At 43.2% G+C, this 24,517-nt stretch overlaps 4 protein-coding genes across 10 annotated transcripts in view; 2 read left to right on the top strand and 2 right to left on the bottom strand.

Annotated features, from left to right (window-relative positions):
- The window catches only part of LOC6532242 (homeodomain-interacting protein kinase 2), a 35,751-nt gene extending 16,104 nt beyond the window's left edge, over nucleotides 1-19,647 (bottom strand). The window contains exons 1-2 of one of the 3 annotated variants that reach the window (XM_039373635.1): nucleotides 19,421-19,647; nucleotides 14,314-14,910 (exon numbers count right to left, since the gene is read on the bottom strand). In XM_039373635.1, the coding sequence (XP_039229569.1) occupies nucleotides 14,314-14,587 (274 nt within the window). In that variant the 5' untranslated portion in view covers nucleotides 14,588-14,910; nucleotides 19,421-19,647. Of the gene's footprint in view, nucleotides 1-14,313; nucleotides 14,911-16,378; nucleotides 16,531-19,420 lie in introns of those variants that run through there. The other 2 variants (XM_002092979.3, XM_039373636.1) reach the window with 2 other exon arrangements.
- Nucleotides 19,648-19,763: 116 nt separating this feature from the next.
- Nucleotides 19,764-20,602, top strand: LOC6532241 (peptidyl-prolyl cis-trans isomerase-like 1). The gene is made up of 2 exons (XM_002092978.3): nucleotides 19,764-19,924; nucleotides 20,023-20,602. Exons 1-2 carry the CDS (start codon nucleotides 19,842-19,844, stop codon nucleotides 20,468-20,470), a joined length of 531 nt encoding a protein of 176 aa, XP_002093014.1. The 5' UTR covers nucleotides 19,764-19,841; the 3' UTR covers nucleotides 20,471-20,602.
- Nucleotides 20,561-23,972, bottom strand: LOC6532240 (BLOC-1-related complex subunit 6). 2 transcript variants are annotated; one of them, XM_015193777.2, is made up of 4 exons: nucleotides 23,780-23,972; nucleotides 21,294-21,721; nucleotides 20,765-21,239; nucleotides 20,561-20,695 (listed from the first exon to the last, which is right to left on the bottom strand). In XM_015193777.2, exons 2-4 carry the CDS (start codon nucleotides 21,679-21,681, stop codon nucleotides 20,650-20,652), a joined length of 909 nt encoding a protein of 302 aa, XP_015049263.1. In that variant the 5' UTR covers nucleotides 21,682-21,721; nucleotides 23,780-23,972; the 3' UTR covers nucleotides 20,561-20,649. The 2 variants fall into 2 exon arrangements, with proteins under 2 accessions (XP_015049263.1, XP_002093013.1); XM_002092977.3 differs by lacking the exon at nucleotides 23,780-23,972 and having other exon boundaries at nucleotides 21,294-21,791.
- Nucleotides 22,659-24,517, top strand: part of LOC6532237 — a 111,199-nt gene continuing 109,340 nt past the window's right edge. For 3 of the 4 annotated variants that reach the window (XM_015193773.2, XM_039373634.2, XM_002092974.4), the window contains exon 1: nucleotides 22,660-23,404. The gene's annotated coding sequence lies outside the window, so the exon portion shown is untranslated. Of the gene's footprint in view, nucleotides 23,405-24,517 lie in introns of all 4 variants that reach the window. The other variant, XM_039373633.1, reaches the window with a different exon arrangement.

Genomic DNA, 24,517 nt, shown 5'->3' with positions numbered 1-24,517 from the left:
TGCAATCTCCTATCAAGTTTTTTCATCTAACCCCTGGAAACAGTGTCTCTTATCACCCCAAGTTCCCGCATTTCTCGCATACTGGTTTATCTGATAGAACCCATTGTAATTAGAAATTCTGAATCTTTCTCAGTTTTGTTTGCATTTTTCCATGTGGCTAGACTAGCGAAACGACTTTGTGTTGAAGTAAACAAAGTGTTGACGACCGCTTAAAGGTCGCTTGGTTTTTATTTATTTTTTTCTTAGTCTGGCCATAGAATGACAACTACTACAAAAGTATAAACATCGGGGCGCATAACTCTCGCAGTCGCAGTGCAGTCGCAGTCGACGTCGACGTCCTTCAAGCGAGCATTAGAAGCGTAACGCCAGCTGCAATGACCTAAAGTAACCCGGCTGAGAATCGCAGAGAGGGGCGCAGCATGTTGCACAATGCGGCGACAAGAGGGGGGCAAGTAGAAGAGGCAAGAGGGCGCAGGGGCGTGAGACGACAGCCGACGGAAGTGGGCGTGGGCGCATAACTCTTCAGGTGTGCTGGTACAAGTGGGCGGGCGGTGGGTGGTCTTTTCAGTTGGAAAACAACTTTGGCACAGAAAGAATCGAAAAGAAATAGCCATGAGTGTGCGGCACACAGAAAATTGGCAGGTTCAAAAAGAATAAAACTGATAATGTTTTCGAACGAATGGTCGCCATTAACAAATCATTAATTTCAAAATGTTCTGAAGAAGCGGTATTTATAACACGAAATACAACCTATCCAAAATATTAAATATTAAAATTTAATCTGCAACTTTTCCAAGTTATTAAAAGTGTCATAAATGTGATGCTGCATTAAACATCAAGATGTTCTAATCTGAAGACAACCTTAACTTTGGTTTTGAAGAAGATGGATCTATTAAATGGTGAAGAAAGATTTCTTAGTAAATGAACTCTGTGAATTGATTATATACCGATAAGAACAAATGCACTCATATGGCAGGGTATTTTCGTAACAGACAATTTGAGAAGCGCCCAGCCAAGCGGAGTTAACTTCAATTGAGGTCAAACGCGGGTGCACTGGAAAGTGGAGTGACATGGGAGCCAGATTCTATGGAGGGGTGAAGGCGCCTCGAGACGCGACAAGAGCTGCAAAAACAACAGCAACCAAATAAAAATAGCATCAGCTAACCAGGCCTCTGTCCGTCTCTTTCGCCCAGCATTCTCCCTCTCTTTCGGCCGTGCGTCAAGTCTAACAAGTCTTCATCGTAATGATCATCATCGAGAGAACTGGAACAACGACACTGCATCTACATCTATCGACAGTCGACGACGGCAACAACAGCTAATAAAACTGGAAAATATTTTGACGCATGAAAGCAGCGCAAATAAAATGAAGTATGGAAAAACAACATAAACAGCAACTGAACTGAACAACAGTCGGACAACAGTCACTGATTAAAATCATGCACTTCGTGGGGTGCACATATGGTTAAAAATATTGCGTTACCCGCGATTGGAAGGGGAAAATTTGAATTTCAGATAAGCAATCAACACTCACTGGCAAGGCACATAGGGAAAATATCCCAATAAAACACCCCTTCAAGCCTTGCAATATCAAGCCAGGAATTTAATTAATGTTTTTATTAGCCTAATTATACTGTTTCCATCTTCAATCCTCAAAAGTTCGAGTATCAGACTCCCCACTCCTGGGGATCATTTACGAAAAGTATCACATTTTTGCACCGGCATTGGGTCTGCGCAAAGTTCAAGCCAATCCCACAATCCGCGTTCCCAGCACCCAGTACCCAAAATGGAGAAAAACCGAGCGAATCGTTTTCAAATTTCGGTATCCAATGTAATTTAAATGCAAATGCAAACAGCCTGCAAAAGCAGACGGGCAAAGGAAATGAAGCAAAAAGGGAAAGCGTGTCAATTTGATTGAACACACAACATAAGCAAAACAAGTCGAAGGGGTTGGCCAAACGAAAGGAAAAGCCAGCAGCAGAAAAGTAATAAAAACCGCGCTGCAAATTAGAAATCGAATGAAAATCCACTGCATTTTGAGCAGTAAGGCAAAACCAGTAGACAAATGCAATCCAGATTCAAAGCACACGACTTTTCGATTATTTCCCGCTTCTCTTTCAAATTAAAATATTTTGTCGCTAAGGCTTTCGAATCAAAAATGTTCTCAATAAAATTTTTTTCCACGACTTTGAGTCGTTTGAATAGATTATAGATCATAATAAGTCTGATGCAACTTTTCACTTATTTGCAGCAATCCAAATAAAATATTTCAAATATTTCTGGTTTAAGCTGATTTGAGGAAACATTTTGATTTTGGTTTGTCTGCTTTTATTTTGCTTGGCGAAAATAGAACTTAATGCTGTCCACCTGCACTGAAATCGCTCGTTTGGTTTAATTTCGTAGGATTATGTTAGTGCCTCATCATTAACATCATTATCATTATCGCATCCATAATATATTCATGCTCGTTGTTCTGCTTTAACTATCATTGTTGTTTTTTTTGCCACAATGAAGATGACGAAGAGGGGAGTTCAAGAGTGCAATGACATTATTATGTCATCCCGCCCTTCTTCTTTGTGCTGAATACACTAGCAAAAATATAGCTATTTACATCGGGAGTAGAATCTTCATATAGAATGTTCATAAACACATGGCGATATAAATGCACTTTATTTTAGAACGATTGATAAGGATGGTGCACATTTGTTTTAGCAGCTGTGAGTGTGATAAAGGAATCGCGAGCTCGCTTCGAATAAAAGCCACTAGTTATCGCAAAACTATTGTTTCAGTGCGATTATCGGTGCGTAGAAAAATGTAGAAAACTCGCATTGTAATCGGCTTGAAGTGGACATGAGTTATGGGTCGTGAGTGCGACACTTGAGTGATGAATTATTCACCCCGCCCCCGATTAGTTTAGCCTCGTTTCTAGACGCCCAACCTCGTGGAAAACGAAAATAAGCCAATTCCAATTGGGTTGGTCCGCTCGCTGTTTGTGTTCGGGCATTATAAAATATGGATCAATCGATGCAATATGAATTATGGCTACGAGCAGGGGGGCGCAGGAGGAATTCCATATAGCCGCTTGATTGGTTGTTGGCCCGGAATGTTGGAATGGCGTGCTCTAGTTAATGTAATTGACACGCCTCTTTTGCATGGGCATTTTAAATTTTTTAAAACGATTGTTCAGAATAGGCCCCGAAATCGGGGAGAAACAAAAGACAAAAAGCATATACAAAATGCCCAAGAGATCGGGCGAAAGAAACAGCTATAGCGTATCCAATTTACCACTGCAATTTTCTCTGCGTTAATTGCGCCTAACTACATCTTGTATTGAATAATTTTAAATGCATTGAGGTGTACGAACGAAACATTTCGTTAGCAAGACGAGCGAGCGAACAAGGGACCACACGACGTATGCGCAATAAAAGCACAAAATATTACTCATACGCCCGGCGAACGCATAAAACGCACGAAATGTGTTTCATTTCAGGCAACAGCCATAAAGTCGAGCCAGCTGTAGAACCCCAAGCGCCAAAGAACAACAGAAAGGCCACATTTAATGTTATGAGCCGCAAAAACGCACGAAAACAAGTTCAAAGACCCGAAAGGAAGCCAATACCGAAGATCCCCCCTTTAACCAACATTGCCATAAAAGCGGGCGCGAAACTTTACCCCCGAAAATAGTTCAGCGGAAATGAAAACTTCAAGTCGAGCGCTAGAAATTCAAATGGAATTATAAGCATATGGCATGACAGGAAGAAGGAATAGTTCAGAAAAGTGTAATAAGAAGGCTATGGCAGACTGAGAAGGTTGAGAAATTGAGTGGCCAGCAATAAAAGGCCATAAAAAAGGGAAAATTGTTCATAAATTAACATAAAAATGAACCAGAAAAAGAAAAGCAGCAAAAAGCTTATGAAATTTCATACGAAGAGAACAACTAGCGAAATGTGGAAACGCCAGAAGGAAGAGCACTTCCCATAATAGTACCCAAGTTCCGAGAAAACCCAGACAAAACACAGCTCTCATAGCCGGGAAAAGCAAAAGGGAAGAGGCCAAGACTAAAACCCAAACAAAAACCGAACAAAACACAAACTTCTTGTTTTCGTTTGGGGTGAAAAGCAGCAGTGACATTGGGCTAGGTTAAGGGTATGAAAGGGGATGGCATATACTATATACTATATAGACAGCGGATCCCGCTGACATCACTGCTCTATAATCCATTCTTAGGGTGGCTCGACCGACCAGGCCAATAGCCACAACTGCGGAGTGAGTTTATGTTGCAACATTTCGCCGAACGAATGGCCAATGACTAATAGAAGTGGAAGGAGCTGGCAGCCATCAGCCGGCGAAAGTTCTTAGCCGAAGATGTAACACGCTTTTGGGATTATGAAGCAGGCAGTTTGTAGATGCGAATTTGCATTTAAGCTGGCTTGAAAAACTGGAAGCTACTTTATATGCTTCTAGACATATACACATTTGTGTGCAAATCAAACAGAAGGGTTACTTCACATCTAAAAGCCTTCTTTTCAAATGCGATATTTGCCGTTAATCGGTTTAAAATACATTCAAATTAGCAAAGGTTTAACCAGTGCAATTGCTTATTCAGATATGTTTCTAATCCCATTTAAAGCTGTCTCCGGCAGATGAATCACTTGTCCAGAGGCAACCTTTTTTGGGACAGGGTATGCACACTGTTTCGCAGCAAATGGAGGCAGCGAGCAAACAAACTCAGTGCAAACTATGACTCAGAGGCGCAACCGAGTACAGAGCAGCCAGGGGCGTGGCAAAAGGGGGATGTGGCAGCAGCCACAGAAGCGACGAGACGAAGAGGGGCAACAAGAGGGGGAAAAAGGGGCGACAAGTTTCACTTGGCTCGTCGAGTGGGCTGGTGGAGAAGTTTGGCGCCGTCGTCGTCAAATGCGACTGCGAATGCGAGTGTGGGCTGACAGTTGGCAGCGGTTACACCCGATCCCCTGGCCAACCCCTCGCCGTCCATGGACGGCCCCCCACCTCCGCCCCCTCAGCAATTGTAAACTGAATCAGCAGAGAAACCCAGAGAAGGACAGACTAACAAGCGGACAGACAGCGGCGAAGGCTATTAACATAATTCATCACACAAATAAGCGTTCATTTAATTAGTAATACAAAAATGTGAAACATTAAATTCATAAATTATACAAAAATGCATAATTAATGTTCGAGTGGCTTGTCGTTAATTCCGCTCTCTGCACGTATTAATCAGAGACCAACCAGCAGAGGAGTGAATAGTGAGTGCCAGCTTAGATTTATGAATGTTTTCAGACGAGTTTAATGAGACGAGCTCGGGAATTTGGAAAAGTGATGGTTGAAAACCACCCACAACAAAAAAAAAACCCTTTAATATGCGCAGACAAATGTTTATCTTTAGTTATCAGCATTTCATTCGCACTTTTATTATCAATCATAAACAGAAACAGTTCTTATAGATAACCGCCGCCTATAAAGCACCTTATACTGCCCTATAAATCCCATTGCATTGCAGCAATCAGACGAGAATAAATATAAATAAGATTTTTACAGGAAATTAAAAACTGCAAATCAGAAGAGAGATAGCTATGCTTAAAACACAGTATTCCAACCGATTTTCTGTTTTAATGAACCGTAAAGCCAACAATGGTGTGATTAAAAACGCCATTCCTTTCGGCGGACTAAAATTAAAATGAAAACAGCAGCGAAAATAAATGAAGTGAAATGCATGCAATGTCCAAAAAAGAATCGCCAGCCAGGGAATGTGAAGCAGCAAGAATATTTTCAACCTAATTGCCCAACCAGCAAACGAGAAACGAGAAAAGCAAGCACGGCCACCTTTTGCCGCCCAGAAGACGGGCGAATTTCATTTTAAATATTTAAATTTGTGTAATAAGACAAGAACAAATATATATGTGCATGTATGTGCGCCGCCTTAAAGGCAAAACAGGCCGAAACAAAAAAAGAAAAAACAGCTAAGGAAAGGAGAGCGACCACAATGTTGCCTAACTGCACTGCACTTTGGCTGCAACTTTTTGCTTTTCTTATCTGCATTTTATGGACGAGTTTTACACGGGAATGTTTGCCCTTTTCCCCCGGCTTTCCCCGCTTTTCCCCGCCCATTCCGCCTGCACAAATTGCAAAGGGGAGGAGGGGCCACATTTCTGTCGCATAACTTTGCCGTGTGTTTTTTATGTTTTCCTTCGCTTATTTATGCCTGCCAACATCAACAACGTCGAAAACGTCTTTTTGCATATTCAATATTTTCATTTTGCTGGGTTTCTTCTCTGGCTCTCTAGTTGAATCGCTTGAAATGCACAATTTAAGATTGAAGGAACTGGGCGTGGTAATTTAAAACACAAGTAGAACGAAAACAACACAGCGAATTGCCAAGAAAATCGCCTTTAATACATAATGCGCACGGGCAACTTGATACTTTGTGCTCAATTTAAAAGCCCAAAAAATACACGGGCCAAATTTGCTGGAACCAATTGCAATTTGCAATTTAAAGCACCTTGATCAGTCGGGTCTATGAAGCACATTCATTACGCTAAAACGGAATTGATAAATTAAAGCCAGTAGAATAAAAGGTTTTGTTTTTTTCTCTGTTCCTCAAACAGACGCTTCACACAACCTTGACGGCTAAACAAATTTGTCTAATCCAAATCTACTTATATCCGCATATCGGCGGAGATCCGAGCTCTATTGAAATACAGATGGATAACCAAAATTTAATATAAAAACTCCAATTTTGTTGCCTTTTTTGTGGCGTGTATTGTGTGGAACGCCCCGGCACGAACGTATGAAAACAACAACATCAATTAATAATGGCGAGTAAAAACAGTTGGAAACTTGTTTTGGCTTTTAAACGCAGCAGAAGGCAGAAAGGTATAGAAATAGCGAACAGCTAAACAGCAAATCTCCCATTAGTCATACGATTTCAGGCCCCGAAGCAAAACAACAACAAACATCTACACACCTGTAGAAAGCGAAAATGACAATAATAACAGGTAAACTACGGCCAGATAGTTCGATAAGCGCAATAAAACCTGGGAAAAGCCGAGAAAAACGGGGTGGAGTGCGGGGTGGGGTAGCAATTTCTGGATTTTAGCTGCTAAGCCGACAGACTTTGCAAATTAAGGCCTGAAAAACGGCTACAGTGGGCCCCCGAGAAGTGAATCTGCGAGAGGTAAGCTGAAACCGAAAAATCTATCTCCGACATATGGAGCAAAATCTGTGAGGTGAAAGCTCAGCGCAGCTCGGCAAATGTCTCATTTCTCTTGCTACAGTTTTCTCCGCAAGTATTCCTGTAGGCACTATTTGAATTTTCATACTTTTCTCGCATTTCCACTTTCCTCCGGCACCCGCCCCACCCACTTTGTTTATCTATTCCCACAGCGAGGAAAGGATTTTAATAGAAACTTCTCTGCAGGGCGTCCCAGCATGCAAAATGGAATTAGCAAAAAGCGATGAGAAACCGAGGGAGAACTGTGGGGTCTGCATGAATCGCACACTGAAAGAAAAGCTCTGAGGCAAAACACAAAGATGACAAAGTGACTTAAGCAATAATAAAAGAATGGAAGAAATTTGGTTGAAGAATGTATCTGATAGATACAATTCCTTCTGCATGCACAAAATCTCAATAGAGTATCTCGAAATGGGAGTGAAGTTCTTGCAGTGTAATTGGGAAACGACCCAATCTGGACAAAACAGGCAAATAGAGGCACGTGTTGCGGTGGTTTTCCTCTCTCCTGCCAACGCCGGATGAAAATGTATCCGAGCTTTTCTTTTTTGTGTGCAAACCAAGTCGCATTTGACGTTGATGTCGTTGATGTCGGCTTTTTTCTGTTTTTTCTGCAGCCTTTCAACGCCCGCGCACAAGTTTGTTGCCTTGCCCGCTGCTGCTGTTGTTTTTGCTCTTCAATTGACTTTCTATAATTGCGTTTAATGTGTTGTGACGGAGGCAAAGACAACCACCCCCCAATTAATGCTGCCCCCCGACCACCACAACTATATATCCTATTCATATGTATGTGGATACCACCCTCGTTGGGCTCGTTGTGTAAGTCCGAGAATTCTATTTTTGTGCCCGGTGTTCTCTGCATTTATTTCTGCTTTTCCTTGCACCTATTGCCCTTCAGCACCTTTCCCCCTTGGGAATCTACCCCCCCTCAATCTATCCTTGACTTAAGCAGCTTTGATAGTACTTAATTTGGTGCTACAGTGGCCACTGGCTTAAATATTTGTAAATATTTAAAATTACTTCTAATTTTGAACTAGGTTAATGCCACAGCAAACTTCAAGTGGAAGAAGAGCAAGTATGTTGTAATTAGAACGAAATCTGGCACTCAAGGCGAACTTTCACTGTATTTACTTTTAATGCTACTTTCATTCATCTCATTCGTTGTGAGTTCCCTTCTAATCTGTTTTCCTGCTCTTTGCTTTGCCTAATCCCTCGCAATGTAAATGTGCGTGTAAGTGGGTGGTGGGTAGTGGGCGGTGGTTTTCCAAAGGTGTTTCAAGGCGGGTGCTAAAATAGGAGCCGGCTTGTGTGGCACTCCCGAAAAGTTCTGAGAAATTTCATTAAAATTGATTGATCGAAATGGAAATTGAGAGCGAAGTGCGAGGACATTGATACGGCGCAAGTGGATAAGCAGCTATGGTTAATTTAAAACCTAATTTAATACCTCCTGAACAAATTCCATTGGATCTTGTTAAATTTTGGAATATTCTATTCCCGAATAGGAGTATAATGAATGGCTTTCATTGGAGCTCACTGTACTTTGAGCAGCGAACAATATTTCGGTGCTTTTGCCACTCTGTTCCCAGCGTATCTTTTCATTCTCTGCTGATTTCTGGCTCCCTTTTCCCCCGTGTTGATGCAGTTTTTCGTTTAAATAACAGTGGGAGCGGCGGGGAGGTGCCAGCTCTCTGTCCATTAACACTTGTTAACCCAATTTAGTCTCAATTTCCATAGACGACGCACGTATCTGTATCTGTATCTGCAACTGTAAAAGTATCTGTATCTCGGGTGTGTGCCCAGTATAGGCTGGAACGTTGTGGAATACAATTCGAGTAAAAGGCCCTGCATTGTCACACGCACCGATACACAGATACACAGATACACCGATACACCGATACACCGATACACAGCCGGCAGACAACAGAAAACAGACAACAGACGGGCAATAAAACAAGTCACGCAGACATTGACAGCCCGCTCTACAATGGCAGCAACCTCAAGGCTTACCGCTCGACAGTTTAAAGGGGGATACACACCGGGGGTCAGCACAATAGCAGCAGCAGCCATGTTTTTACTTAAATAGGTTAAGCAAACAATATATAGACGTTAAACTGAATGCATCAATAGTCGTAGCACGGATTCCAAAATATTACTCATTTTTAAGCAGATTACTCATTTTTGAGCATATTACCCCATCCATTCTACATCACAATGCCCGCAGCTGTACTGAGGGAAGCTGAAAAAGTTAAGCTTTTAAACCAACTTCTGTTGGCGAATTTTCTTTATACCGCTTCTTAACGCGTTTATTGTTTTTTCTTGTTTAAGTTTTTTTTTAACATTTCATGTTGACCTCCATTTGCCGCCGTTCCCCAAAGCTGCAAACTAAAGAGCGGAAACTCCAAACGAGTAGCAGAGAGATGATAATCGAAGGACGTGGCGCTTAATGGCAAATTAGAGTTGCTCTTTAGTGGACCTTTGAGTTATGGCACCCATGGTATAAAGCTATCTATATTGTGCACCCTACCATATCCCAAAATAAAGATTCTTTCTGTACGGACAAGGTATCCTTAAGTCGACTTCCCCACAGCCTCATAATTCTCACTTGTTTTTCGGGGACTGCAAACTCAATTAAAACTGCCAACTGTATGCGCAATGAACGTCTACAGACACGCGAAACAAGTTCTCAGGCTGAAACTGGTCCGATTTCTCAGAGTTGCTGCTGCTCGGTGCGGTGAAGATCTTTCGGGGCACCGAGACCCAAGCTCAGAAACCAACGAAAAACCACCGAAACTGACTTGAAATCAATGTATGTACATCCACGAGGAGAAAGAGACGGCTGAAAGCCATCAACCGTGAACGAGAGCCTCAGCAACAGTACACAAAAGTTCAGATCTCCCCGGGAATCATTCCAATTCATATTCGAATACATCAAATTGAAACTCACTTTAATCACTTCGTGGGGATCATCAAATCGATTTTTGGCTTACCTGCAACGGAAGAGAAAGAATATGTAATTAAAATATGGCAATTAAAACGAAAAATCATCATTGAATTATCAGTTAATTAAGTGTCTAACAATAAGATGGGGAATTGTAATGAAATTACAATTTGGGAATTGCAGTAGAGCTATTGAAAATCTGATATGGATTTTAAACTCGTTTTTCGTACTTCTGGGAAAATGCCATACATGTGGCCTCGACTAGCTGACCCCATCCACCAAATATCAGCAAATATACGGACCATGTATGACAACACCAGAAGCAAAAGTCAAATTTGGTGGCATGTCAAAAATAATTGAGGGAAAAGCTAAGCAAGCTAAATACACAACATAAAGATAATTTGGTGCCTGTCCTCTTTTATCCACTGTATCTAGTATGTGGCCTCTCGTTTTTACTGCTGCCTTGCGTTTTGGTTAATTGAAATGTTTGCCATTGCCGACTTGAGCTGAGTGTCCAAGTATCTGTGCATCTGGCAGATACACACAGTCAACACACAGTCTACAGTCCGCAGTCATCACGGACAGCTGTCATTTTCACGAGTTTCCCTGAGTGGCGGACCCTTTAAGTGCCCGCCCAACCCCAGTTTGACCTTCCCGCGTTTTGAGTTGTGAAAACACAATTTTATTTCTCCCATTGATTGAGTGCGGATGATCTCGCTGTATCGATCGTAGGATCCGATCCTTAAGTCCGCAAGATATTCACCCCAGAGCCATGACTACTCGTATATTCATGAATCTGCTGCGAATCGGTGTCGTTGGCTCATTTAACCATTCCGAAACCAAATTTCAATCTGAATTTTGTTTACCCGTTTTTCTGTTTTCAGTTGTCTGTTTTCGTTGTCTCTGCACTTTGAGCCTACGTGATGTCTTGCATGGAAATTTCATTTACATTTCTCGTCCGCATGTCTCTTTGGCTCCGCTTCTCGTCATTTCCTCACATGTCAACCGAGCAGCCAAAATATATTTTCGGTCGGGCCAAAAATAAAAGCCAAATCAACAACAATATCATTGGAAATTAGTCAACATTTGCCTAATTTAAATCACAATGATTACCTTAGATAGGTAGTTGTCCCTATCTACACACAAGTACTGGCTTATTTTGAAGCCCTGATGGATTTTTAAAGAATCATGAGAGCTGTGAAGCTGGGAAAACATGAAATATTAATTTGAAACTAAATTGAACTTCTCTCCTCAGCAGAAACAACGTAGAACGTGTCAGAACGGCGCTGATTGACATGTGAGTTTGCCCTCCCGTTCGCCGTCTCGCTCTCAGCCGTATTCCCCTCTCTGTCGCTCTCTGGGGCTTCACTGTAGTAGTGCGTGGGCTTGGTAGAACGCCTTTGAAGAAACCTTCGCTGCTTTTGGCTTTATTTTCTGTTTTTTGTGTCGCAAAAGGGAACACCGAGAGGCACGCACACACAGACGCCATTAATGTATCACATAACCAAGTGGCAAGTAGCAAGTAGCTAGAGAAGCGGAGAAGCGGAGAAAGGGACCCAGAAGAAAGGCGGGCGGAGAATAGGGAGCCGTCTGAGTTTTAATGAGAGATGCACGCGTGTACCAATTTCCCTTTGGGAATTAATGTTGGACACGTTCGACATGTGGAACCTGTTTGTGTTTTGTTTTCGGGAACCCAGACGGTGGAACCTGTTCCCAGATTGCTCTCAACCCAATCCAGGTAACTTCGAGAACCTGGCGCATCTGGTTTTCCTCCATATACGAATATTGTTCAATTGTGATTACCCCACATTGAGTCATCACACTCACGATGCCATCTCTAGGGTATAGAATAACGGTGTCAGGCTGCGGCAGAAACAACGAGGCGAAGTGAAAGATTCTCGTTATTAAAGATGGCCAAAAGAAGAAGGGCAGAAGCAGCAGATGAGAGCAGTAGACCAACATTTAACTGACTTAAATACTCTTGTAGAAAGGGTTTTATTTAGAAGTATAAGTTCTAAGTTCCGTGGTGTATCTTCACTAAAACAAAATGTACTGCTCGCCAACTTAACTCTTGAAATATCATAAAGATTTTGAAGCTGTAACCACCTCGAGCAGAAAGCAGAGATACCCTCACAAAGTGAAGCGCAGGAGAGCAAAGGAGAGCAGACAAGGCGCACCGGTTATGGGCATGTGTTGGTGTGTGTGTATCTGTGTGAGCCGGGTGAAATTGCGAAGAAACGGAACGCCTACACAGGCCGTCGCAACGGAGAAAGGGGGTAAAGTCATAGGAGACCTGGACCTGGAGCCGAGGATGACTGGGCTGGGCGCACAGCTGGCTAAGCTCCTTTCACCCACTCAAAGCCAACGTGATCCGTGGCGAAATCTTCGGCGGGGTTAGGGCTCAAAGTCGGCTGAAATTATTAGCAGCCGGCGGAGATTTATGGGCGAAAGTATACGTACCGCTGGCTATCAGTAATGAAAAGGCAACAGAGTAAGCGGAAACTTTTTGATGCCGCTGATCGACAGGCAGAGGGAAAGAAAATAAGAAATATGTATGTGGAAAACCGCAGAGGAAGTCGAGAATGCTGAGCGAGAAGTGAATTAGGGCAGAATGAAAAGACACGAGAAGAAAGCTGAGCTCACCTACTTGTTAGGCTTATACAAGCTTTTATTGCCACAAGGTAATAAAATTAGACAAAACAATTATCCCAAGGCACTCAGACCTGTAATGTCTATACTATTTTTACCAGAAATTAATAACAAACGTTTCCAGTCGATAAGATTGTGGAAATAACCAAATATTTAACCCCTGACAGCCAGAAAATCAAGCGCCACTCACAAAATCAACATGTTGATATCGCAAAAAGCGAACATTTTTGTGCCTATACTTCAGAGCAAAAGCAGAAATAAAAGCATCGCATTCTCGTATCAAAAATGAGAAAAATAAAAGTATTATCTCGATTAGTGGCCAGCCAAACAAAACAAGATAAACATTTCGCAGAAGAGAACAGCAGCAAAATGACAAAATGTGGGGGAAAAATTACCGAAAAGCAAAATAATACATCGAATTCCAGCCACTCTGATGACGACAACAGGCAAACTGAAAAACTGGCAAACTGGCAAACTGGCGAATGGGGAGCGCAAACAACAACTGGAATATTTTTATAAGTCGCAATAAGCGAAAAATAAATAAAGCGAAGGAAATACTGAAAATACAGTCGAGCAAAGAGGAAAGAGGCAGAGCTCTTTTCGCTCAAAAGCGAAAACTTAGATTGGGAGACAATTGGGGTGGTAATTGCGTCCGCTGGAATTTTCAATGAGCTCGGGGAAAAGGAGATATCAAACAATAACTCATACCATTCACAGCGCAGATAATGTGAATGAAGCCAGGCAGCGAAAACATCATCATCTCAAATTGTAAAGGGATTATGGCAGGGAAATTTCCTCAAGCGCCCCGACAGACATGCTCGAGCATGCAAGCGTAATCGCTATCGCGGATAGCGTGGAAAACTCAGCGATACCAGCCAAAAGTACAGAACAAAGTCTGGGAACGTCCGCAAACCCAAAAATACAAAACGGCGACAAACCACCATGCGAATTATCGCCTCCTTGCTCTCTCCTCCCTTCACCCCACCAAAAAAAGAGGGGAAAAAAGAAGAAAAAAGTTGCCATGGCGTCTATTGTGATAATCAACAATAAAAAGGGGGAGGCGCCGGGGGAAAACGGGCGATAAGAGTGGCGAGAAGAAGCAGAAATATGGCACGGCAACCAATAATAATAAATATTGCGCCTAGTATTACCAAACAACGGGGCGCGTGTGTGATAACGATAACTCGAGCAAATCAAGCGATTGTCACAATAATCGATGAGTGCTATCACCGCGGAAAGGGGCAATCAACCGGACGAAATGAAAACAGCAGGCAAATAACCCATGATTCATTCGCCAGTCTGCTGAAGGTGATGGCAAGCTCAGCACAAACTGATCGTATAACTTATTTAACCGAAAGTGATTAAAAGTGACTAATATATCGAACTCAAATGTTATCGATATCGAATTCAAATACTTTCAGGGGGAAGTTCAAAAGCTTAATAAAAATCTCTAGTAACTTTGGCTATGGAAACTCACCTGTTTGACGTTTTCGCTTGCTGGTTGCTGCTGCAGCTGCTGATGCGGTTGATGTGGATGTTGCAGGATGCCTTTGAGTGAGTTGCTGCTGCTGTTGTTGTTGTTCCTGGTGACGCGTCCCGTCCGCAGCTGCCGTTACCGTTTGATCGCCGTAGAAGGATGTCGCCCTGAGTGATAGACCCGCTCCTAATCCCGGACAGAATCCGGATCCCCCGCCCCCGGCAACGGCGTAGTCAACGAAATCGGACACTTTTGGATGGTGGGACGTTTTCATTGGCGCATGCTATCCCGCTCGACGTGGTCGGCTGTCTCCCTCGCACTCAGTTGGCTTGCATTGGGGTTTTGGTTTTCGGATTTTCGCGTTTTGGGTTCCGTTCGCCTATTTTCCTATTTTCCGACTGCGCTTACAAACTATGTTTGTACAAAACGTGGCGAATCACTGACGAATTTCGAGTGACCCCGTTTGAAATTGAAATTTCCAATTGAATTCAATATTTTAAGACTTTTTGAGTAAAATAATTTACGAAGAGGATGTATTTACAAGAATATACTTTTTTTCAAGATACAAATACAATTTATGCCAAATTAAAAGAGAATCTGCAAGTAGAGTGAGAACACAATGGCCATTAGTACGATCGAATAAAACTCGGCAAAAATCACGTTCCAAAAATATCATATCATCACGCTCGCACACCTGCCTCGCATTCACACATTTTTATTTTAATTCGCTTTTGAAACTTTCCATTCAAATAAGTTGTCCAAAAACAGAAACACACACACACACCCACAATTATTTACAAATATTTACAGGGCGGACTGACTAGCAAATAAATTAATGTAGTTACGTTGAAGAAACTAGTTACGTGGCCTGAAAATTGTGCCCCTTGAAGGGTTGGTAACTACTTGAATGCTGCCTGCAGAACTTCCCTATCCAGGCTCCACTGTATTTGTTTTGATTTTTACTTGATTCCGCTTTTAAACTACGCAAAAAGCGGCGTGAAAGAGAGCAAACTATAAAAACAAGGCAAACACATTCACATTTCGGGTGTCGGTGTTGAAAAAATGGGAACCACAAAAGAACGCAAAAAACAAACAACAATAAAAACATTTCGGAGATTACGCACTTGGCCCCGCACACAAACAACACGCACACTCGCGCACTTTTGGCCCACACGGATACACACACACATACACACACCACGAAACCCTTTTCTACGCACTTTGCTGAAAATTCAACGAGACCCCTGAAATTAAACCTAATTGGCAACTTTCGTTGCCAAAAAAACAAACCCGAAGAGCAAATCCACCGAAAACAACAACAAATTAAAGCAATCACAAGCCGGTTCCAAAGTTATTAATGGATTGCCCAGCGAGTGGAAAAGGGAGAGATGATGTCGCTGAATGGATTTCGTTCTGCAGCTGCCGAGCAAATGGATATCCCTAGGATACGTAGGCTACCCTGCAGATACTTCTTTTACGGATATCTATCTACTGCATGGAATAGGAAACCCCAAATGGAAAAATAGCATTTCAAAATACCAATAGGTCAGCGTAATTGGAGCCATACTTCGTAGGTGCACTCATCCCAACTCCACCCACAATAGCCAACCTACTAAGTCGATTAGTAACTTGATAAATTAACTACTTTCATCAGTGAGGATGAGCAGTGAATACATTTGAGATGCGACTTTGGGAAACCCAATATCCTTTCCACAATTTACACGCACTCTCTAACTAACTAACGTCTAGTACGACGGCCCTTAGTTAACAACGTCGGCGAGAGGAGAAGAGGAAGAGGGAGAGAGAAATCCGAAACCGGGCTTAAACAAGTTTCTGGCAGTGCTGCTTCTTGCCGCTGTTATTGTCCATCAACTCATTTTGGGTGTAACCAAAATTAATATTTATGCCCGTTGATTTGTTTGCGGGAAAATTGCAAAACATAAAAGGTTTTCTTTCGTAATATTTCACCGCACAGCACCGCACTCACACACACACACAAGCAGAGTTCAGAAAACACCTGCCAGCGAGTGCGGTGTTTATTTATGCATCTTAATTTGTTTTGCACCTTTTCGCAGCAGCTTCGCCTCACTCATATGTATATGCAGATATATGACTTGGCTTTCTGTAGCTGCCACTTCCTCGACGGCTGTATCTGTAAATGTATCCGTATCTTCTGTGGCTGCAACGTCCGCTCGCGAAGCCGTTTCTGGAGACTCTGAATCGAAGAATTGAGGCACCGAAACTTTGTTGCCACAGAGCCGAAAACCAAAGAGAGCGGCCTCTCGCCGCCGCTCTTTCTCCGCTCTGGATTCTTCCAGGCGCCTGCGCAAGCCCGGTCTCCGCTCTTCCACCTCCTGTCGCCCCCTTCGCCTTTCTCCTTTCTCTTTGCTCCTACTCCTCCTTCCCCCCGCTCAATCTGCCACTTTTAGGGCTCTGCCCGGGGGACGAATCGCGAAATTATTTTTGCTTACTTTCGCTGTGGTTGTTGTTTTGGTTTTTCCTTCGTTTGCTACCCTGCAATGTCCTGCGTCGCTCTAATCTATAGCATGATTAGATTACATGAACCCACAGTTACGACTCTTTTACCATTAGCAATCTATAAAGTAATGTTTCTTAACTGGTCAAGTCATTAAGTCTTTATAAAATATAAGTTCCAAATTCCATATTAGTGTTGACTAAAGCCAGTAAGGGGTATTTTCTCGTCGGATAGCTGACTCATGGCTTGATTGCTTACGTGGTTGTCCCTCTTCGGGCGCCATCGAAAAGTGTGAGGGCTCCATTTGACACGTAAGGATTTGCGTCGGCAGCAGAAGCCCGAAGAAAGGGGCGGAGAAAGCGCAAAGGGGAGGCCGAGAACCGGTGAAAGGGGCACCTTGCGAAATAGTTTTTTTTAGTTTTTGTTGAGGTGGGTCGCGAGGGGGTGGGGGATTTGCGAATGGGCCAAAGTGGTTGCGTTGGGGACAGCCGCCGGGTGCAAAGAGGCGCAGAGGAAAACTTGCGTCGTGGGCAGACTTAATTACACACATATAGAACAAGATGGAAATGGCTGCGTGGTTGGAACACACTTTCAGCCGAGCCAAGGAACTGCTATAGTTCCATGGGAGAAAGGTACAAGCTGTGCCCTCTGCTTTTCCTGCAAAGGATCAAACGAAAGCATATGGCTTCCAGCATGCAAAACTGAAAACTTGATAATACTACGCCTCATTTTAAACAGCGAAAAAGGGATTGGCGAACCGTTCTTAGAAAAACGTGGACTTGGAAAGCGAGACTCAACAACCTTAATGATAAAATTCGTAGTATGAAAATAAGCCAGCGTTTCAAGGAATTCTAAGGATGCCATTTTCTTTAAGAAAGGGTAAAGCTTAAATATAGCATTCCAGTTTTTGGTAATCATTTCAGTGCCATATTGTAGTGGCTCGTCGTTAAATCTGGAATGGACTCTCTGGATCTACTTAGCACAGCAGGATGCGAGTTGGACAAGTCTGTGGCCCCGGGGTTCCCGCAAAAGACTCGATTAGTTGCAGCTTGAACGAGTAGGGTGCTACTTTCCGTGGCGAGGTCAGCAGTCCACACCCCTTGCACTTTCCTGCAGCGACAACGCCACAATTCAATCAGCAATATGGTTGGCAGCCTGGGCATCAATTACGGGCCAATAAAGCTAGCTAGTTCTCCACTTACCTCCCCCCACCACCACCTAATCTCATTTTCCAACAGCTGTTGGGGGGCGGGGGGCCCTGTGGGCGGGACAGCTAACATATGGAAGCTTCGGGTTTTCATTTTTTCTCCCTGTAAGCTTTAATTGACAGCTGCCAAAGTGGGCGGTGGGGTGGAGGGAGGGAGAGAGGTTTACGCCGGGAAAACCCACAAGCAGTAAGCTGCACCCCTCCCCTGGCCAACGGCTCGTTAAAGTTGTGCAACAATTTCCCTTTAAATGATTTACATAGAAAACCCTCGGGGAAATGACGAAGGAGAGGGAGGGAGAGGGAGGACTCTCTCGGTCTCTCTCGTTCGGTATCCTTGAATGGAGGCAAAGAGAACGCAAATGGAGAGAGGAAAGAGGAGAGAGCAACCGGCGGCGGTTTCTTTGATGAATCGACAAACGCTGATTATGATGACGCAGCGTCACAGGACGACAAACGAGTGACAGAAGAGAGAAAGAGAAAAAGAGGATAAAGGAGAGGAGGGATAAGGCAGTTATTTCCATTTCCGCCTGCCAGTTATCGTGCCTCTTTTGTTTTGATAAATGCCAAAAGAGTTGGCAATAAATCCCAAACAATAAAAATTGCCCGAGGGAAGGGGATAAAAGTCCCAAAAGTGGACAAATTATTCAACCTACTGGGACTCATTCTGTTGCAGAGCATTCTAGACCAACACACTTCATGGAAAACGAATAATACGTGCGATATAATTTAAATTTGAATGACTTTTATATCTAATTTTACCCATTAGACTAAACATAAATTTTTCTCAATAAATATGTGAGCTATATCAATGAAAATGAAAAAGGGGCCAATAAGCATATATATTCTATGGCTTCGACCCCTACTGCTGATTAAATGAAAGCCACGCCGATTGCGGGTTTATTGTTTGCGATTGTGAATTTAGTCGCGTTAGCTGGGGAATTCAAACACAAAAAACCTTAATTAACGAGCGAACGAGAGGGCAATATAAGCACCCGCATTTGAGAAAAACAATGGAAAAACCGAGTTTTCCCATGTGGAAACCGCCCCAGGAGAGAAAGAGAAAAGTCCGCTGCACGGAACACCCTGTAAGTAAATTGTTGCTAACAAAAGGCAGTCAAAAACGGAGAGAACAGCAACAATTCCATAGCGAAAACAAGTTAAAAATGCAATTGAATGTTGTTACGCTCTTTGTTTTTCTCTCCCACTCTCTCCCACGCACACACACAAGCACCATACTAGTGCGCTACTTTGAGTTCATCGTTTTCAATTCATTTTCGAGAGTTTCTCTTCTCTCTTTGCACTGCTTCTTCTTCCTGCGCTCAGCAAACACAACACAGCAACAAAAAAAAACACGCTCCCACACACACACATGCACATGCACTCGCAGCCAAGGGAAAAGGCTTTTCGTTTCATATTTCTCTTACTTTTTTAGCTTCATTTACGAATATACGTGGAAAGTGCTGTGGAAATTTGATTATAAAAAAACACTCGCCATGATTCCGATCCTCTCAAACTTTTCGCGTTGTCTCACTCACGCACACGCAACACTCTCTTATTTTCTGTCTCTTTTTTCTCGCGAGCCCGACGAAAAACTCCGTCCGCTAAATATTTTCCACGATATTTTTCGTCGAATTTTGAAATGGAACTAAATGAAAAATACCCTTGCGTGTGCTCACAAAAACCCTAATAAATACCTAGAGTTATTTTGCAAAATACCAGAAGCATACCGCAGTAGTGCAGGGCTGCCAGACAGCGAGAATCCAGTTCACTAAAGCTGGTCACTCTAAATCCGGCAGTTTTTAACTATTTTTCTGAATACTCGCTAATTTAACAATAAATATAACTATGCTGTCCCTGAGCGAACCCAGCAATGCGGGGGGCATTCCCGACAAGGCCTGGCAGCCGCACTTCGTGACCCTGGAAACGAGGTGAGTCTGGTGTTTGCATACTACAGTACCTGCTCGAAAAGCACCGATAAACAATTGAAATTTGAGAATTTGTTTACCACTTTATTTGCATCCTGCAGCATGGGAGAAATCACCGTGGAGCTGTACTGGAAACACGCGCCCAACACGTGCCGCAACTTTGCCGAGCTCTCGCGACGGGGCTACTACAACAACGTGGTCTTCCACCGCATCATCAGGGACTTCATGATTCAGGGCGGCGATCCCACGGGCACTGGCCGCGGTGGCGCCTCCATCTACGGATCCGAGTTCGGGGACGAGCTGCACGGCGATCTGCGGCACACGGGCGCCGGCATCCTCTCGATGGCCAACTCTGGACCGGACACCAATGGCTCGCAGTTCTTCATCACCCTAGCGCCCACGCAGTGGCTGGATGGCAAGCACACGATCTTCGGCAGGGTGTACACGGGCATGGAGGTGGTCAAGCGGATAGGCATGGTGGAGACCGACAAGAACGATCGCCCCGTGGATCCCCTGAGGATCATCAAAGCGAAGGTGGAGAAGCTGTGAGGCGGATCTTGTAGAGAAACTGCTAGAATAAGTACAATTTGACTAAGCGAAAGGTAGCTTTCCATGCGAAAGAGTTGAAAGACACTTCAATGTTTCAACACTGATTAAATGTATTTACGGAATGACTAGAAACACAAGATCTTTTTGATTGATTGATCACAGGAGAGCATAGCCCTAATTTACATGGTGCTGTCCAACATATCCACCAGCCGTTTGATCTGCCTTCTGCGGAAGAGAAAGCACATTACATCTGGCACATTGGGGATCTGGATTGGACCACTTGGGACCACTTACATGCGCTGACCCACTTGCTCTGTGGATTTCATCGACTTGGTGATTTCCTCCGCCTTGGCGAGCAATTGGTACTGGCACTTGATGTTGGCATCCAGAGTGTCCGTCAGCTTGTTGACGGCGTTGCGGTGCACCTCCACGTTGTCGGCCGTTATGGAGGAGATGGAGTGCAGCAGGTTGCCCAGGTTCTCCATCAGATTGTCCACCGAGCTGGCCAAGTACTGGGCCTCCAGCTCGATGTCGCTCAAGACGCTGCCGTCCACTTCGGGAATGTTGCGCGACTGAAGGAACCTACGCGTGAGCAAACCGTTGCCGGAAGCGCCTCCAATGGGACCCATGGAGTTGAGGGGCGTGGTGTGCTCCGAGGAGTAGTCCGAGGCCGCCACTCGTTCGCGCAGCTTGGCTTCCAGATCGTGGGCCACAAAGTGACGCATTCCGTCGGAGTCGCTGGTTTCACCATCCAGCTCGTAGGGCACAGCTGCAAATGGGAAGATGCTTAGTTTAGTCAGAAACTAGATAACCTAGAACCTACTGCTCTCTGCTTTAACTCTGTGCCTCTCGATGTCCCCGGAACTGCCCTTGGAGTTGCTGTTCGAGTTGCTGTTGTCCTCCTCCTCCAGGGGATCATCCTCCTCGTCGGGATCCTCGCCAGAATCCAGGTTTAGGTATCTCTCGCCGTTGGGTCTTGTCTTTGAGCTTCCGGGAATCGCAGGCTGGGCAGTGGCCGTGGGCGTGAGATCCTGCAGCACGTGCTCCGGCACTGCTCCCGGATACTGAGCCAGAAACGGAATTTCCGTGTAGGAGGAGGCGGGCGTGGCTCCGGATCCGGAGCTCCTAGTTGCCCCGTCCACTGGGCCACTCTCCTCGGCCACATAACCGTAGCGCGGGCGGATGGGAATGTCCTGGTGGCGGTGCGACATTCTAGACCACTCTTGACAAAGCTCGACTGAATCAAAGGAACTTTAGACAAAGAAAGAAATTCAAGTGATTTTCGCAAAGTTCTCAATGAAAATCAAAACAAAGTATTTGTTGGTATATACCAAAAGGCAGAACCAGGTGTCGATAACATCTACTTATCGAGTGTCTTTGAGTTAGGCCCTGTTCAGGCTGCGGTCCAACATTTCTGTTATCGAGTCTTATCACTAGGCAACTACAGTAGAATCCGGTTATAGCGACTTTTAAGGGACCGACGATTTTACGTAGTTATACCTGGAAGACGCACTAACAGAAAGGTGGAAACCAAAAAATTTTTTTTGTTAATTCTATGGTTGCCATGTTCGTAATATGTTTTAACATAAAACAAATTAATTTTTTAATCAAACAAAAAATGTAATAAATTTAGTTAAATAGCATGGCTTTTCATAAGAAAAAAGCAGAAAAAACTAGAAATATAACGGGACAACTCATGGAATATCAGCACGCTGTAAAAATGTTTGTGACGTCGGTCAGTGATATTTACAGATATTTCTAACAGAGTCGTTTATGCATAAATTTGTTTGCATTATTTTGCTGTATTTTTTGTTTGGCACGTCGCAATATCCGTTGGTATAAGCGGTTTGTCTCTAAAAGCGGAGACGTACTAACTGGAGGTCCTTGCATATAAATTTGTATGGGGACCAACCAAGCCATCGAGTTTCCGACGCAAAAACCGGAATGACGCTATAAGCGGATTCGTTATAGCCGGATTCTACTCTAGATGTGAGTAAGTTTTATTTGGTCAACCCTTACAGTAATTTTTGCTTATTTTATTAAAGCTATTTAGTTAAGTATATGAAAGTTCGATAGTATCGTATTGAACGAAATTGCGATTACAAGACCAGGCGTCCCCAGGTTTTTGTACCATCCAAGAAAAGGTCACACTTCAGCTTGCACTATCGAATCATCGATAAGCCCGACAAATCGAAGACAGTCGTGTTTATAATTTGCGGCTCCGAGGTTTGCGGCGCGCATTGAGCAAACTAACACAAAATTAGTTAGTCGGTAAACAAGTTAATGTGCAGCGTTCTAATTTAATTGTGCGGTAATCGTGTAAAAACACACCTTTGTAAGGCTGCAACAAGAGCCACCTTTGATTTTTGTTTATTTGTTCGCGTTTTCATCGTATTCCGCGTCTTAATCGTTTTAATTGTTAATGCTCGTACGCAAAGTGAATTGCCAACAACTGGGGGCCTAAAAAGTGCCAAAAAGAGCCAGAATCCAAAAGGAAAAGAAGCGGCTAAAGAGGAATATGCGAAAAGGAAGCAACGGAAACGGTGTTTTGCTCTCTTTCTCCTCTCTCATCCTCGCCATGTGTGTGCTTGTGCAAATGTGTGTGTTGGCGTCGCTAAAAAGTGCATGTGAATATTAGGAAGATATTAGGAAAGGCTACGAAAAGTAAAGTAAAAATCAATGCACAAAGTAAGAAAAGTGGTGACAAACAATCCATAAGTGGCATACACGAAATAAAGTTTTTATGTGAAAAACCAAAATCGACTGCAGTGCGTGCACTTGTGTGTATGTGCCGCTGCATATGTGTATGTGTGCAGTGTGGAAATAACGCAAAAGAAAAAAAAACTGTTTTTGCAGCCGGGGTACAAATTCCAATTGGAATCTGAAGGAGCATAAAATCCCATTCGACGCATGCGTGGCTGCCAAAAAAAGCAAGTGAGTTTAGTTGTTGATACTAAAGAACTTGAACATATGCAATTATATATTGTTAAAAGTCTACAAAAAAAGAAAATGAAATTTTTTGCCTTCTCTGTTTTCTATGTGTACGTATGCATGTGTGTGTGTGCTCTCTTCTATTTTGTTCTCGACTTCTTGTTCATTTCTTCTTCTTAGCCAGTTACTCTTATTCTTTGTCTTTCTTCTCAGGCCGTTCTGCTTCTTTCTTTTAACTGCAATTTGTGCAGTCAGCAAGTGTGAGAGCGGGAAAGAGATAGCGATCGTTTGTTTCTTTTTCACCCACCCACTTTTTTCCCTTATCCCCTGGTGCTCATACTCGCTTTTTGTATTGGTGCTTTTCCTATCTATATCTACCGTTATGTTTCGATTGCGATTTCGTAATAACTGCGATAATATTTGCTCTCTCACGCTCTTCTTCTCTTTCGCCTTTCCACTCTCTTCACTTTTAGTTTTGTGTGTGTAACTGTGCATTTGAATTGTTTTTTTTTACAATATACGTGGGTTGATTTTTATCAATCTTGTTTTTTTTTGACATCGATAAAGTGTAAAGAAAAGTTGGATTGATAGGTGGACAAAAAAGGCATGTGATTAATCAGGAGAATGAAATTACCTTGTCTATTTGCTTCTTTTAATATGAATACAATAGTATATTATAAAAATATAATAAAATTAAATACTTGTAAATTTTATTAACTTTTTAACGGTGTAAAAATACAAGTGGGTGGTTCCAAAATCAAAGAACCCAATTTCTGGATCCTTGTTTTGTTAAGTATTTTCCTACTTCGCACTCGAAATTCCCTTCCATTTCTATAAACAAATGTCGTCGCACTCTAGTTATTTATTTACAGCGCATCGAAGAAAGATTTTCCATTTGCAGAGGCGACACTTGAACAGGGTTTTCTCTGGTCTTTTCCCACAACCATTTCCTCGTCGAGCACTTGAATGAAAATGTTGGTTTATTTATTGATTTCCATATTGCATTCATCTCGCGTTTTCCCGCTCGCCCACTCGATGACCCGCTGACCCAGCGGGAAATGGAAAACCGTTTAATGGTGCCCTCTTCCTAGATTTCCCACCACCCGTCCCTCTCGT

This window comes from Drosophila yakuba, chromosome 3L, assembly GCF_016746365.2.
Source record: "Drosophila yakuba strain Tai18E2 chromosome 3L, Prin_Dyak_Tai18E2_2.1, whole genome shotgun sequence".
Taxonomy (NCBI): Eukaryota; Metazoa; Arthropoda; class Insecta; order Diptera; family Drosophilidae; genus Drosophila; species Drosophila yakuba.
The sequence above is the reverse complement of the archived record's forward strand: the minus strand, read 5'-3'. Positions and strand labels throughout refer to the sequence as shown.

What these genes read in the sequence shown, in the direction of transcription:
- LOC6532241 (XM_002092978.3), top strand. Translation starts at nt 19,842, where the DNA reads ATGCTGTCCCTGAGCGAACCCAGCAATGCGGGGGGCATTCCCGACAAG. An exon ending in TTCGTGACCCTGGAAACGAG is followed by an intron (nt 19,925 to 20,022) that starts GTGAGTCTGGTG and finishes TGCATCCTGCAG; the next exon opens with CATGGGAGAAATCACCGTGG.
- LOC6532240 (XM_015193777.2), bottom strand. Translation starts at nt 21,681, where the DNA reads ATGTCGCACCGCCACCAGGACATTCCCATCCGCCCGCGCTACGGTTAT. An exon ending in CAGAGTTAAAGCAGAGAGCA is followed by an intron (nt 21,240 to 21,293) that starts GTAGGTTCTAGG and finishes TCCCATTTGCAG; the next exon opens with CTGTGCCCTACGAGCTGGAT. An exon ending in GAGCAAGTGGGTCAGCGCAT is followed by an intron (nt 20,696 to 20,764) that starts GTAAGTGGTCCC and finishes TCTCTTCCGCAG; the next exon opens with AAGGCAGATCAAACGGCTGG.